This window comes from Macaca nemestrina, chromosome 5 (genome assembly GCF_043159975.1).
Source record: "Macaca nemestrina isolate mMacNem1 chromosome 5, mMacNem.hap1, whole genome shotgun sequence".
Taxonomy (NCBI): Eukaryota; Metazoa; Chordata; class Mammalia; order Primates; family Cercopithecidae; genus Macaca; species Macaca nemestrina.
In genome coordinates, this window is record NC_092129.1 from 80,849,897 (window position 1) to 80,865,016 (window position 15,120).

A 15,120-nucleotide genomic window follows, 5' to 3' on the forward strand; every position below is an offset into this window, starting at 1 on the left:
GGGATATATTTCTAAATATTTTTATTACAAAAGCAGAAGATACTAATAACTTCTTTAACATTTAACTTTGGTTACTTTTGTTGCCTACATTATAAACAGCTATATGTAAGGTTCAGTCTAAAATGTAGGAGTACCTAAGTCACATATTTAGTTATGAATTAGACCTGTATTAACATCCTACCCTGTGCCAGGCACTGTGTTGAGCACTTGTAATGACACGTGGTGGCCCTTGCCCTTCAAGTGCTCCCCATCTGCTGGGTGGTAAGATGTGGATATCATCAGTTCGAGGGGGTGTCTGAAGTGCTGTGGCCCAGTGCACAGATTCAGGCTCAGGCTTCCTCTCTCTTCTGTTTTCTTTCTTTTTGTCATTTTCTTTTCTTTTTGGTTCTTTAATTTTCCAGTAGAAAGTCAGGTACTTTATTCCGTGCTTTATAGGATGATAGCAGCAAAAAAGAAACTTACCATTAGTCCCTGTTCTGAATACATTTTTTTTTCTGCAACCTCCGCCTCCTGGGTTCAAGTGATTCTCCCGCCTCAGCCTCTCGAGTAGCTGGGATTACAGGCCCAGCACCACACCCAGCTAATTTTGTATTTTTAGTAGAAATGGGGTTTCGCCATGTTGGCCAGGCTTTTCACGAACCCCTAACCTCAGGTGATCCGTTTGCCTCAGCCTCCCAAAGTGCTGGAATTACAAGCATGAGCCACTGCACCCGACCTACATTTAAAATTAATTGTATCAGAGGTTTTTAATAGAATTCTTAAGAAGTGATTGTTAGGCGAAAAGAACCCATAAGTCTGAAATCTTTGTTGTTAGTAACTTAACTTCCTTCAACATAGGCATCCTTAAGACAGGCCCAGAGCGGTCTTTGCTCATGTCACTGCATTTATGAGGAGTTTAGGGAAAAAAAGTGGATGGTGGTGACATGCTGATTTCTCTAAGGAAATAACAGCTTACCTGGGATTTGCCCAGACTTTCACTAACCTCTCTGTGCTTTTTCCTTTTTTTTGCTAAAAGTTTGATCGTTTTAGATTGATAAAGTATTCAGTACCTACCGTATTTTTATTTTAATGCTTTCGTGTCAAAGAAAATTGGCTTTTTCCTCCATTAGGAATTAAATTTGCATTATATGATAACACATAACCATAAAAGGAAATGTGGTATTTAGCAGACATGTAGATTGGTCGTTTCACCATCTCTGACTAATGCAGCTCTTGTTTTTAGGTAGCAGAGATGATATTGACTCTTTTGTTCTTGCCTGGTAGGGCTGAACATTCTTTGGGCATAGAGTGGAAAAGGGGAGATAAACATTCGAGAAGCTTTAAGCAAAGGAGCTGTCCAAAGCTTAGCAAAGTCATCTGAGTGCTAAAAGCAAACCAACAAGGGAACAAGGGAGGAGGGCCTCAGAGAGAAGACAGGGAGTTGGTAGGAAATCTGCGTGTCAGAGTGGGAATGCGGGAAAACGAAAAAGAATTGGGACGTCAAAAGACGGTATAAAAACAAGACCCAAAATAGGAAATTCTATGTAAAAGACAAAATACTAATGATAAAATGAGTATTTATACTAATTTTAAAACATGTTCAGTTTACTTTTGTCACTTGAACACTGGTGTTATTTGGAATAATAGTTAATACTGTTTATGTAACATTTCCTATGTGTCAGGTTCTGAGCTACAAATGTAGGCATTTCATTCAGTCTTCTCAACAGCTTCTGAGGAGCATGAATTATTATCCCCAGGAAACTGAGGCTGGTGAGGCCAACTGGCTTTCCTAATGCCATTTAAACACTTAGATCCATGTCAGTTTAACTCCCAAGCCTGTGTTCTAACTGTTAATCATGTGGCAGACTGAGACAGAAGGAAGTCATTCAGGACAACAGCAGCCTGTGCGCCCTGCAGCCTCAGTGCCTGACCACTCCTAGCATTTGTTGTCGTCACATGTCCAGCCCTTAGAGTTTTTGTAAAGTATAAAAGCACTTTAGCTGCCATTAACAGGGAGCTTGCACAGCATTTTCTATGAAAAGTAGTTAATATAGTTTAGTTGATGATTTTTCAAAGAAAGTAATAAAAGTATGACTGCTCTAGGAAAAGCGTAAGATAATTTATTTTAAACTAATCTTCATTTGATAAATGAATCGGTCCCCAGTAAGAAGCAGGTTTATAAAAAGTAATTTTAACATTTGAATGTAGGGAGGTTTGGGAATTGAAAATTCTTTTGGCTTCAGAGTGAATAATGCCACTTTATAGACAAAAGAATCTCAGAGAAGGTAGCCAAAAAGTGAAATGGTTAAAGAGTTAAATCATGTTTGTTTTTAAAAAGTGATTTTCCTGTTTTCCATTTAAATCAACAGTGTTCTAATTTGTGAGTAGCAAAAATCAGCCCCATTGTTCAACTGAAATACCTTTTCTCTTGATTTATTTCTCTACCAAAGCCCTGTAGAACAAGATTTCAGGAGAGCAAAAGAATTTCAAGAGCTCTCATTTAAAACATCCGGCCCTGTGAGGGCCTGTACTTTGGACTATTTTTCAAATCTTATAGCTAGACTTTTGTGAATCCAGCCACATTCCTTATTCTGAATGAGCTTATGATGTGTAGTTATGTATTTATGGCTAAGGTTAATGCTTCAGAATTTGGTGGCAGACAATAATGTACACCTTCCTGTTGTTTTTTGTTCATTGCAGCTTGAATTTTTTTTTTTTTTTTACATTTCTTTTTTATTATACTTTAAGTTCTAAGGTACATGTGCACAACGTGCAGGTTTGTTACATGAGTATACATGTGCCGTGTTGGTGTGCTGCACCCCTTAACTCATCATTTACATTAGGTATATCTCCTAATGCTATCCCTCCCCATTTCTGCCACCCCATGACAGGCCCCGGTGTGTGATGTTCCCCATCCTATGTCCAAGTGTTGTCATTGTTCAATTCCCACCTATGAGTGAGAACATGCAGTGTTTGGTTTTCTGTCTTTGCAATGGTTTGCTCAGGGTGATGGTTTCCAGCTTCATTCATGTACCTACAAAGGACATGAACTCATCCTTTTTTATGGCTGCATAGTATTCCATGGTGTATATGTGCCACATTTTCTTAATCCAGCCTATCATTGATGGACATTTGGGTTGGTTCCAAGTCTTTGTTATTGTGAATGGTGCCACAATAAATATATGTGTGCATGTGTCTCTGTAGCAGCATGATTTATAATCCTTTGAGTATATACCCAGTAATGGGATGGCTGGGTCAAATGGTATTTCTAGTTCTAGATCCTTGAAGAACCGCCACCCTATCTTCGACAATGGTTGAACTTAAATAATTTACACTCCCACCAACAGTGTAAAAGTGTTCCTATTTCTCCACATCCTCTCCAGCACCTGTTGTTTCCTGACTTTTTAATGATCGCCATTCTAACTGGTGTGAGATGGTATCTCATTGTGGTTTTGATTTGCATTTTTCTGATGGCCATTGATGAGGAGCATTTTTTCATGTGTCTGCTGGGTGCATAAATGTCTTCTTTTTAGAAATGTCTGTTCATATCCTTCACCCACTTATTGATGGGGTTGTTTGATTTTTTCTTGTAAATTTAAGTTCTTTGTAGATTCTGGATATTAGCCCTTTGTCAGATGGGTAGATTGCAAAAATTTTCTCCCATTCTGTAGGATGTCTGTTCGTTGTAATGGTAGTTTCTTTTGCTGTGCAGAAGCTCTTTAGTTTAAGTAGATCCCATTTGTCAATTTTGGCTTTTGTTGCCATTGCTTTTGGTCCTTTAGTCATGAAGTCCTTGCCCATTCCTATGTCCTGAATGGTATTGTCTAGGTTTTATTCTAGGGTTTTTATGGTTTTAGATCTATCATTTAAGTCTTTAATCCATCTTGAATTAATTTTTCTATAAGGTGTAAAGAAGGCATCCAGTTTCAGCTTCATACATATGACTAGCCAGTTTTCCCAGCACCATTTATTAAATAGGGAATCCTTTCCCCATTTCTTGTTTTTGTCAGGTTTGTCAAAGATCAGATGGTTGTAGATGGATGGTGTTATTTCTGCGGGCTCTGTTCTGTTCCATTCATCTATATCTCTGTTTTGGTACCAGTACCATACTGTTTTGGTTACTGTAGCCTTGTAGTATAGTTTGAAGTCAGGTAGCATGATGCCTTCAGTTTTCTTCTTTTGGCTTAGGACTGTCTTGGTAATGTGGGTTCCTTTTTGGTTCCATATGAACCTTAATGTAGTTTTTTCCAGTTCTGTGAAGAAACTCATTGGTAGCTTGATGGGGATGGCATTGAATCTATAAATTACCTTGGGCAGTATGGCCATTTTGACGATATTGATTCTTCCTATCCATGAGCATGGAATGTTCTTCCATTTGTTTGTGTCCTGTTTCATTTCATTGAGCAGTGGTTTGTAGTTCTCCTTGAAGAGGTCCTTCACATCCCTTGTAAGCTAGATTCCTAGGTATTTTATTCTCCTTGTAGCAGTTGTAAATGGGAGTTAATTCATGATTTGGCTCTCTGTCTGTCATTGGTGTATAGGAATGCTTGTGATTTTTGCACATTGATTTTGTATCCTGAGACTTTGCTGAAATTGCTTATCAGCTTGAGATTTTAGGCTGAGACAGTGGGGTTTTCAAAATATACAATCATGTCATCTGCAAACAGGGACAATTTGACTTCCTCTTTTCCTCATTGAATACCCTTTATTTCTTTCTCTTGCCTGATTGTCCTTGCCAGAACTTCCAACGCTGTGTTAAATAGAAGTGGTGAGAAGAGGGTATCCCTGTCTTGTGCCAATTTTCAAAGGGAATGCTTCCAGTTTTTGCCCATTCAGTATGATATTGGCTGTGGGTTTGTCATAACTAGCTGTAATTATTTTGAGATGTGTCCCATCAGTCCTAGTTTATTGAGAGTTTTTAGCATGAAGAGCTGTTGAATTTTGTCAAAGGCCTTTTCTGCATCTATTGAGATAATCATGTGGTTCTTGTCTTTGGTTCTGTTTATATGATGGATTATCTTTATTGATTTGCATATGTTGAACCAGCCTTGCATCCCAGGGATGAAGCCCACTTGATCATGGTGGATAAGCTTTTTGATGTGTTGCTGGATTTGGTTTGCCAGTATTTTATTGAGGATTTTTGCATCAATGTTCATCAGGGATATTGGTTTAAAATTCTCTTTTTTTGTTGTGGCTCTGCCAGGCTTTGGTATGAGGAAGATGTTGGCCTCATAAAATGAGTTAGGGAGGATTCCCTCTTTTTCCATTGATTGGAATAGTTTCAGAAGGAATGGTACCAGCTCCTCCTTATACCTCTGGTGAAATTTGGCTGTGAGTCTGTCTGGTCCTGGACTTGTTTTCGTTGGTAGACTATTAATTATTGCCTCAATTTCAGAGCCTGTTACTGGTCTATTCAGGGATTCAACTTCTTCCTGGTTTAGGCTTCAGAGGGTGTATGTGTCCAGGAATTTATCCATTTCTTCTAGATTTTCTAGTTTATTTGCGTAGATGTGTTTATAGTATTTTCTGATGGTAGTTTGTATATCTGTGGGATTGGTGGTGATGTCCCCTTTATCATTTTTTATTGCGTCTATTTGATTCTTCTCTCTTTTCTTCTTTGTTAGGCTTGCAAGTGGTCTATCTATTTTGTTGATCTTTTCAAAAAACCAGCTCCTGGATTCATTGATTTTTTTGAAGGGTTTTTTGTGTCTCTATCTCTTTCAGTTCTGCTCTGATCTTAGTTATTTCTTGCCTTCTGCTAGCTTTTGAATGTGTTTGCTCTTGCTTCTCTAGCTCTTTTAATTGTGATGTTAGGGTGTCAATTTTGATCTTTCCTGCTTTCTCTTGTGGGCATTTAGTGCTACAGATTTCCCTCTACACACTACTTTAAATGTGTCCCAGAGATTCTGGTATGTTGTGTCTTTGTTCTCATTGGTTTCAAAAAACATCTTTATTTCTTCCTTCATTTTATTATGTACCCAGTAGTCATTCAGGAGCAGGTTGTTCCGTTTCCATGTAGTTGAGTGGTTTTGAGTGAGTTTCTTAATCCTGAGTTCTAGTTTGATTGCACTGTGGTCTGAGAGATGGTTTTGTTGTTGTTGTTGTTGTTGTTGTTGTTTTTTATCATTTCTGTTCTTTTACATTTGCTGAGGAGCGCTTTATTTCCAACTATGTGGTCAGTTTTAGAATACATGCGATGTGGTGCTGAGAAGAATGTATATTCTGTTGACTTTGGGTGGAGAGTTCTGTAGATGTCTATTAGGTCCACTTGGTGCAGAGCTGAGTTCAATTCCTGGATATCCTTGTTAACCTTCTGTCTCATCGATCTGTCTAATGTTGACAGTGGGGTGTTAAAGTCTCCCATTATTGTGTGGGAGTCTGAGTCTCTTTGTAAGTCTCTAAGGACTTGCTTTATGAACCTGGGTGCTCCTGTGTTGGGTGCATGTATATTTAGGACAGTTAGCTCTTCTTGTTGAATTGATCCCTTTACCATTATGTAATGGCCTTCTTTGTCTCTTCTGATCTTTGATGGTTTAAAGTCTGTCTTATCAGAGACTAGGATTGCAACCCCTGCCTTTTTCTGCTTTCCATTTGCTTGGTATATCTTCCTCCATCCCTTTATTTTGAGCCTATTTCGTCTCTGCATGTGAGATGGGTCTCCTGAATACAGCACACTGATTTATCTTGACTCTTTATCCAGTTTGCCAGTCTGTGTCTTTTAATTGGAGCATATAGCCCATTTACATTTAAGATTAATACTATTATGTGTGAATTTGATCCTGTCATCATGATGTTAGCTGGTCATTTTGCTCATTAGTTGATGCAGTTTCTTCCTAGCATCGATGGTCTTTACAATTTGGCATGTTTTTTGCAGTGGCTGGTACCGGATATTCCTTTCCATGTTTAGTGCTTCCTTCAGGAGCTCTTGTAAGGCAGGCCTGTTGGTGACAAAATCTCTCAGCATTTGTCTGTAAAGGATTTTATTTCTCCTTCACTTGTTAGACTTAGTTCGGCTGGATATGACATTCTGGGTTGAAAATTCTTTTCTTTAAGAATACTGAATATTGGACCCTACTCTCTTCTGGCTCGGAGAGTTTCTGCCGAGAGATCTACTGTTGGTCTGATGGGCTTCCCTTTGTGGGTAACCTGACCTTTCTCTCTGGCTGCCCCCAAAATTTTTTCCTTCATTTCAACTTTGGTGAATCTGACAGTTATGTGTCTTGGAGTTACTCTTCTCAAGGAGTCTTTGTGGCGTTCTCTGTATTTCCTGAATTTGAATGTTGGCCTGCCTTGCTAGGTTGGGGAAGTTCTCCTGGATAATATCCTGCAGAGTGTTTTCTAATTTGGTTCCATTTTCCCCATCACTTTCAGGTACACCAATCAGACGTAGATTTGGTCTTTTCACATAGTCCCATATTTCTTGGAGGCTTCGTTCATTTCCTTTTACTCTTTTTTCTCTGAACTTCTCTTTTCATTTCATTTCATTCATTTGATCTTCAGTCAGTGATACCCTTTCTTCCACTTGATCGAATCGGCTACTTAAGCTTGTGCATGCATCATGTAGTTCTCTTGCCATGGGTTTTTCAGCTCCATCAGTTCATTTAAGGTCTTCTCTACACTGTTTATTCTAGTTAGCCATTCATCTAATCTTTTTCAAGGTTTTTCACTTCTTTGCGATGGTTTCAAACATCCTCCTTTAGCTCAGAAAAGTTTGTTGTTACCTTTCGTCTGAAGCCTTCTTCTCTGAACTCATCAAAGTCATTCTCCATCCAGCTTTGTTCCATTGCTGGTGAGGAGCTACATTCCTTTGGAGGAGAGAGGCACTCTGATTTTTAGAATTTACAGCTTTTCTGCTCTGGTTTCTCCCCATCTTTGTGTCTTTATCTACCTTTGGCCTTTGATCATGGTGATGTACAGATGGGGTTTTGGTGTGGATGTCCTTTCTGTTTGTGAGTTTTCCTTCTAACAGTCAGGACCCTCTGCTGCAAACTGTTGGAGCTTTCTAGAGGTCCACTCCAGACCCTGTTTGCCTGGGTATCACCAGCAGAGGCTGCAGAACAGCAAATATTGCAGAATGGCAAATGTCACTGCCTGATCCTTCCTCTGGAATCTTTGCCTCAGAGGGGCACCCGGTTGTATGAGGTGTCAGTCGGCCCCTAATGGGAGATGCCTCCCAGTTAGGCTACTTGGGGGTCAGGGACCCACTGTAGGAGGCAGTCTGTCCGTTCTCAGATCTCAAACTCTGCTGGGAGAACCACTACTCTATTCAAAGCTGTCAGACAGGGACATTTAAGTCTGCAGAAGTTTCTGCTGCCTTTTGTTCAGCTATGCCCTGCCCCGAGAGGTGGAGTCTACAGAGGCAGTTAGGCCTCCTTGAGCTGTGGTGGGCTCCACCCAGTTTGAATTTCCCAGCCACTTTGTCTACCTCCTCAAGCCTCAGCCATGGCGGGCGCCCTTCCCCCAGCCTCACTGCCACCTTGTAGTTTGATCTCAGACTGCTGTGCTAGCAGCAAGCGAGGCTCCGTGCGCATGGGACCCGCTGAGCCAGGCATGGGATATAATCTGCTGGTGTGTTGTTTGCTAAGTCCGTTGGAAAGGTACAGTATTAGGGTGGGAGTGTCCCGAATTTCCAGGTACCATCTTTCACGGCTTCCCCTGGCTAGGAAAGGGAGTTCCCCGATCCCTTGTGCTTCCCGGGTGAGTCGATGCCCTGCCCTGCTTTGGCTCATGCTCCGTTGGCTGCACCCACTGTCCGACAAGCCCCAATGAGATGAACCCAGTACCTCAGTTGGAAATGCAATAATCAACCGTCTTCTGTGTCGCTCACGCTGGGAGCTGTAGACTAGAGCTGTTCCTATTTGGCCCTCTTGGAACCTCCCTCCTGGAGCTTGAATGATTTTCATTTGTGCCACATCTTCAGGCTTATCTAATTAGATAGCAGGACTGAAGGAAATTTCTACTGTGCTTTGCCGTTGGTGCATACTTTAGTGACTTTGGGTAGGGAGGGGTCATAACAAATATCACTGGCTCCAGGACCTTGTTAGGTAGCAACCATAAGGTGGTTACTCTGTGAAATAAAGGTTTCACATCAGGAGATGCTTTATTGTTGGGGGAACATTTAAGGAATCTGACATTTCACTGAGCCAAGATTTCATGTCTACAAATGTCATATTCCAGAAAATTGTTTCATTGTTCTTATTATAAGCAAATGTACATTTTCTTATTCTCTTCAAATTTTGTATTACCAGCTAATATTTTTCTTAAATTGTTTTTCCTTTAAGGAATGGGAATTTTTTTTTAAAGCATTGTTTTATGTAGACCAAGATGAATTGCCTTTGAGTGGATCACCTGCTGAGTAGTCTTTTGAGGTTAGTAGTTTATCACTGGATAAAAAAAGCTAATTGCAACTCAGATGCAGAGTTTATGAACATTTTTTCAAATTAGTTGAAAATTAGTTGTAAGACGTCTGTTTCTGGGAGTTTGGCAGTTTATATACTCTGAATGACTCCCAGTTGAAACAACTGAAATGTAAAATATAAAGTATCTTTCCAAATATATTGCTAAGTTGGCATGAAAGAAGGGAAACCATAAAGACCAAAGATGAAATGAAAGCAGGAGTGCTGGAATATGAGCTGGATTGTCCCTGAATGTTTCTGCTGGGGAAAGAGGGAAAGGGGGATAGGAAATAAAGCATAATTGGGAGTCTGCTGAGACATACTGTCAATATAAGGATGACTGATAAAAATAAATTTGCCAGTGGAGAGGCTGGAGATCGGGAGTGAACAGTAAGGAAACCTGCCTGTCTTTACCTAGGCACTAGAAGGGGTAAGGGAAGACAGGGTGTGAATTCTCCTAAAACACGAGAAAGGCCATCACATGAGTGCAGGTTGACTTGGTTGTCCCAATGAAATCCAAAATCCTCATGCCAAGAATTTAATTATATTGCTGTCAGGTTGGTTGCATCCCAAGAGGCAAGAAAGGAAACGCACATCTCTAAAAAAGTGCTACTTCAACCCAGGCCTCCAAGAATTTCCACAGATAATGTTTCAAGGAAAATCAGCAGTTCACAGTAAAAAAAGGTCATAAATCAGATGAAGAAATTCACCAGCATGAGAAATTAGAGCCAGCAGAAATACTGGCTGCTGGTCAAATTATCAGATGCCTAGTGAAAAATGAATATATTAAATATACTTAAACAGTGTGATGCTCCTTTTAAAAAATAAACAAGAAGCTTGAAAGGATGAGCAATAAATAAGATACTGTAAAAAATGACCAGCCAGATTTGAAAAATGACTAAGTAGAACTTCTAGAAATTTTTAAAAAAGAAATTTAAAAAAAGATTATTAATATTAAACATTCATTTATTAGGCTAAGGAAGAGATTAGACACAGCCAAAGAGATAATTAGTGAAATAGAATAGATATATAAAGGAACTACCTAGAATACAGCCCATCACAAGGTGGACATTGAGTTTATAGACACAGAAGTTTATAGGCACAGAAAGAGCAGACTCTTTCCAAAAATGATAAACTACAGATTGAGACAAACCATTTTGCAGAAGACAACTAGAAAAGCTGGGGAAAATGCCTGTTTGAAGGCATCACATAGCTAATGAGAAAGTGATTAATAACTGGTCTAAGATACTACCATGAGAATGCTGTAGCTATTTTAATGTGAAAGTAGACTTTAAAGCAGAAAGCATCACTAGAGATAATACTTCATAAAAGGTTCAATTCAGTTTTATTTAGATGTGATACTTCTTTGTGTATCTAACATCATGATTACAAAATACAGGGAGCAAAAATTAATAGAAATATGAGCAAAAACAGACAAATTCACCGGCCTAGATGAACATTTTTTAATATACCTTTTATGTGACAGAATGGCTAAAAGAAATCAGTAAATATATAGAAGATTTGAACAATCTGATTAACAACCTAATAATAGGCATGTTTACCGTATCACACCCAACAACTTCAGAATACACATTCTTTTCAATAACATATGGGAATATTTTATGTATATTTTCTTGAGACAGGGTCTTGCTCTGTCGCCCAGGCTGGCATGCAGTGGCATGATCTCGGCTCACTGCAGCCTCCACCTCCTGGATTCAAGCAATTCTCTTGCCTCAGCCTCTCAAGTCGCTTGGATTACAGGTGTGTGCCACCATGCCTGCCTAATTTTTTTGTGTTTTTAGTAGAGACAGGGTTTTGCTGTGTTGTCCAAGCTGGTCTCAAACTCCTGGCCTCAAGAGATCTGCCTGCCTCAGCCTCCCAAAGTGCTGGGGTTACAGGTGTGAGCCACCATAGCCAGCCTCCAATCACTTATTTTAAATTTGAGTTTTTATTGTGGGGAAGGTACTAATAGTTACTTTTAGAATTTTTTTTTTTTTTTTTTTTTTTTTGAGACGGAGTCTCACTCTGTCACCCAGGCTAGAGTACAGTGGTGCAATCTCGGCTCACTGCAAGCTCTGCCTCCCAGGTTCACGCCATTTTCCTGCCTCAGCCTCCTGAGTAGCTGGGAATACAGGTGCCGGCTACTACACCTGGCTAATTTTTTTTGTATTTTTTAGTAAAGATGGGGTTTCACCGTATTAGCCAGGATGGTCTTAATCTCCTGACCTTGTGATCCTCCTGCTTTGACCTCCCAAAGTGATGGGATTACAGGCGTGAGCCACTGCGCCTGGCCCTATAGTATTTTTATATTTACCTATTATTGCTAGTTTACAGTTAAGAAACTGAGGCTTAGCAAGGAATAAAGAGATTGCTCGAGGTCACCCAACTAAATAGTATTAGAACTGGGGTTTTAATCCAAACATATGACCACAGAACTCTTTCTATGGTGGAATTTATTTCCCTGTTAAGTTTAATTCAATAACAAATTATATGAAGATATGCTGCAGAGATGAATGAGATAATGAATGTAAAATTGCCTTGAGAGATTCAAGGAATGTAAATGAACTACCCAAATTAGTGTAGCAATTTCACTGTGAAATTAAAAGTAGATAATTGGAGAATAGCTAAGATCTGGCATTGCCTTTTAGTAGTTTAGAAGTCATAGAACTTTTTTGTTTATGGAACTTTTGAAATGTTCTCTGAACATCATCTGTGTCAAACACATGGTAAAACAGATGTTTTTCCAAGGGATTTTGTGGTTTCAACTTTAAATATTAAAAGTGGCGTTTAGGGAGCTATTTAAATGATGATGATATGGACGTACTGAAAATTTTCTTTAGTGATGATCATCTCTAGTTCTTAGTATTAAAGTCTGGAAAATGTCCCTTTTATGCCAAAGAAAATTTTATTTTGTATGTTTCAAGTTACCTGCCACTCAGTTTTGTGCCAAGTATGAAACAGTGAATGAAAAGACAAACAATAAGCAAATAAATACATAATTGTATCTTGAGAAAGAGCTGGGCACTAGGTTGTGTACGTGTAGTCCTGGCTACTCGGGATGCTGAGGCAAGGAGGATCTTGGGAGCCCGGGAGTTGGAGGTTGCAGTGAACTATGATTATGCCTGTGAATAGCCACTGTGTTCAAGCCTGGGCAACGTGGAGAGACCTCATCTCTTCTTGTTGTTGTTGTTGTTGTTGTTGAGACAGAGTCTCACTCTGCTTAGGCTGGAGTGAAGTGGTGTAGTCTCAGCCCATTGCAACCTCTGCCTTCTGGGTTCAAGCAGTTCCGTGCTTCAGCCTCCCAAGTAAGCTGGGATTACAGGCATGTGCCACCGCACCCAGCTAATTTTGTATTTTTAATAGAGACAGGGTTTCACCATGTGGCCAGGCTGGTCTCGAACTCCCGACCTCAAGTGATCCGCCTTCCCTGGCCTCCCAAAGTGCTGTGATTACAGTCATGAGCCATCATGCCCAACCGAGAGACCTCATCTTTTAACAAACAAAAATAAATAGATAAATATATCTTGAGAGAAGTGCTGTGAAGAAACAAACTGGGTGCCAGTTAAAAGTGGCATCTAATAAAGGCCAATGCCAGTAAAGGACAGGAAGTGAAGCAAGTGTTGGAACCATCTGAAGTTGGCTAAGTGGGAAAGGACTATAGCATGCAAGACCATGGGAAGGAATTTTTATTTTATTTCAAGTATAATGGAGAAATCATTGAAAGTTTCTAAGGGCACTAACATGGACCAGTTTAGAAGATTGAGATATTGTGATGGCTGCCATACTGAGAAAATCAAGTGTGACAGTGGGAAGACCAGGCAGGAAGCTAATGTTATAGACCAAGAATTCTCAGACTTGGCACTATTGACCTTTTTAGCTGGCTGCTACTTTGTTATAAGGCTGTCCTGTGAATTGTAGCATGTTTAGCAGCATCTCTGGTCTCTACCCTTTAGGTGCCAGTGGTAGCCCCACCCTCAAGTTGTGACAGCCAAAAATGTCTCCAGACATTTTCAGATGTTCCCTGGGGGTGAAAGTGTCCGTGGTTGGGAGCCACTGCTGTGGAACACAAAGACTTGGGAGGGAGACGGCGACGACTTGGAATGGTGTGATGGCAGGAGAGGTGGAGAGAAGTACCCAGATTTGAGGCTGGCTCAGGTGGAAGAGGATTTACCAGATTTTGTGGGGGTGATGGGCTGGGAAGAGAGGTCCTTCATTCTGCCCTCCTTGCCGAGTGTTTCAAGGGCTCCTTAGCATTTTTCAATTCGCATACAACTGGTCCTTGCTCCTTTTCATGCCCTAGATCTCCCAAATATCTCTGCTTTATGTTTTAGGGATAAGAAAGATCCACCCTCCCCTCCCTACACACAAAGTAACACCATTTTTAAACATTAGAGAGATGATAATGCTTGGTCTCTTGCCAGGAATCCTAAAGTGGGTAAAACTGATCGACAACTTTGAAGGAGAATATGACTACGTGACCAATGAGGGGACGGTGTTCACGTTCAAGACGAATCGCCATTCTCCCAACTATCGCGTGATCAACATTGACTTCAGGGATCCTGAAGAGTCTAAGTGGAAAGTGCTTGTTCCTGAGCATGAGAAAGATGTCTTAGGTGAGAACACATGTTACTTGAAAATTGTGCTCTTATTTTTTATGAGAACGTCAACAAGTTAGTGCATCTCTCATTCTCTAGTGACCTGTTACAAGATAAAAAACCTTCAACCTGTAGTCATCAGGAATGAAGTGTCTAAATAGTTCATCCAAGTTTTCATTGTGTCATATCTTTGTAGCTTAGTACTATATCACGTAGAAATGCAGGGTCTTCATAAAAATTGTAGAGGTAGGATTTCAGACTTCGAAGGTACTGCTTTTTAAAAAAATAGGGGCCGGGCGCGGTGGCTCAAGCTTGTAATCCCAGCACTTTGGGAGGCCGAGGCGGGCGGATCACAAGGTCAGGAGATCGAGACCACAGTGAAACCCCGTCTCTACTAAAAATACAAAAAATTAGCCGGGCGCGGTGGCGGGCGCCTGTAGTCCCAGCTACTCAGGAGGCTGAGGCAGGAGAATGGTGGGAACCCGGGAGGCGGAGCTTGCAGTGAGCCGAGATCGCGCCACTGCACTCCAGCCTGGGCAACAGCGTGAGACTCCGTCTCAAAAAAAAAAAAAAAAAAAAAAAAAATAGGTCAGTTGTCTTTGTATACTTAATGTCTGGTAATAATCACGAACATTTAATTTTTAAAACTATTTAGATTTAGAATCCTTAGCTTTAAGCTTTTGAGTAACCTTTGGCTATTGGCAGTATCCCTGTTGTTGATCTTAGTGTGGATTTAGAGCCCTCTTATTAGAAAAGGGAATAGACTATTGTCAGATCGAATTGAAACCCATCGCAGTTGCTGCTTTGTGCAGTGAACTATGTTAACCTCTTGAGAACGTCACTTCCATATCAGTCGTGTTTCACAGAGAGCCTTTCAGTTCCCTTTTATTCATTCTCTGTGATTTTTCCAAAAATGATATGCTGCTTGATAAATTATTTGTTGCATGAAAGTTGATTTTGACTAGAATAAAACTCATTAATTTGGGGACAGTTTTTTACACAAAAGAAGAGTTCAGTACCATTAGGCCAAGGAAGTTTACTTGGTGGTGGTGAACTTCTGCTGCTGGGTTGAATGAGGATAAAATAGGACCATTTAAAAATGCAGATATATGTGGTATATAATGAGGAAAAAAAGTCCCCCTTGAGATCTA

The 15,120-nt window shown here is 40.2% G+C and overlaps 1 protein-coding gene across 1 annotated transcript in view; it reads left to right on the forward strand.

Annotated features, from left to right (window-relative positions):
- The window catches only part of PRE (prolyl endopeptidase), a 134,730-nt gene that overhangs the window by 55,913 nt on the left and 63,697 nt on the right, over positions 1-15,120 (forward strand). Inside the window, exon 8 of the mRNA XM_011736419.3 lies at positions 13,796-13,987. Coding sequence (XP_011734721.1) covers positions 13,796-13,987 — 192 coding nt within the window. The remainder of the gene's footprint in view (positions 1-13,795; positions 13,988-15,120) is intronic.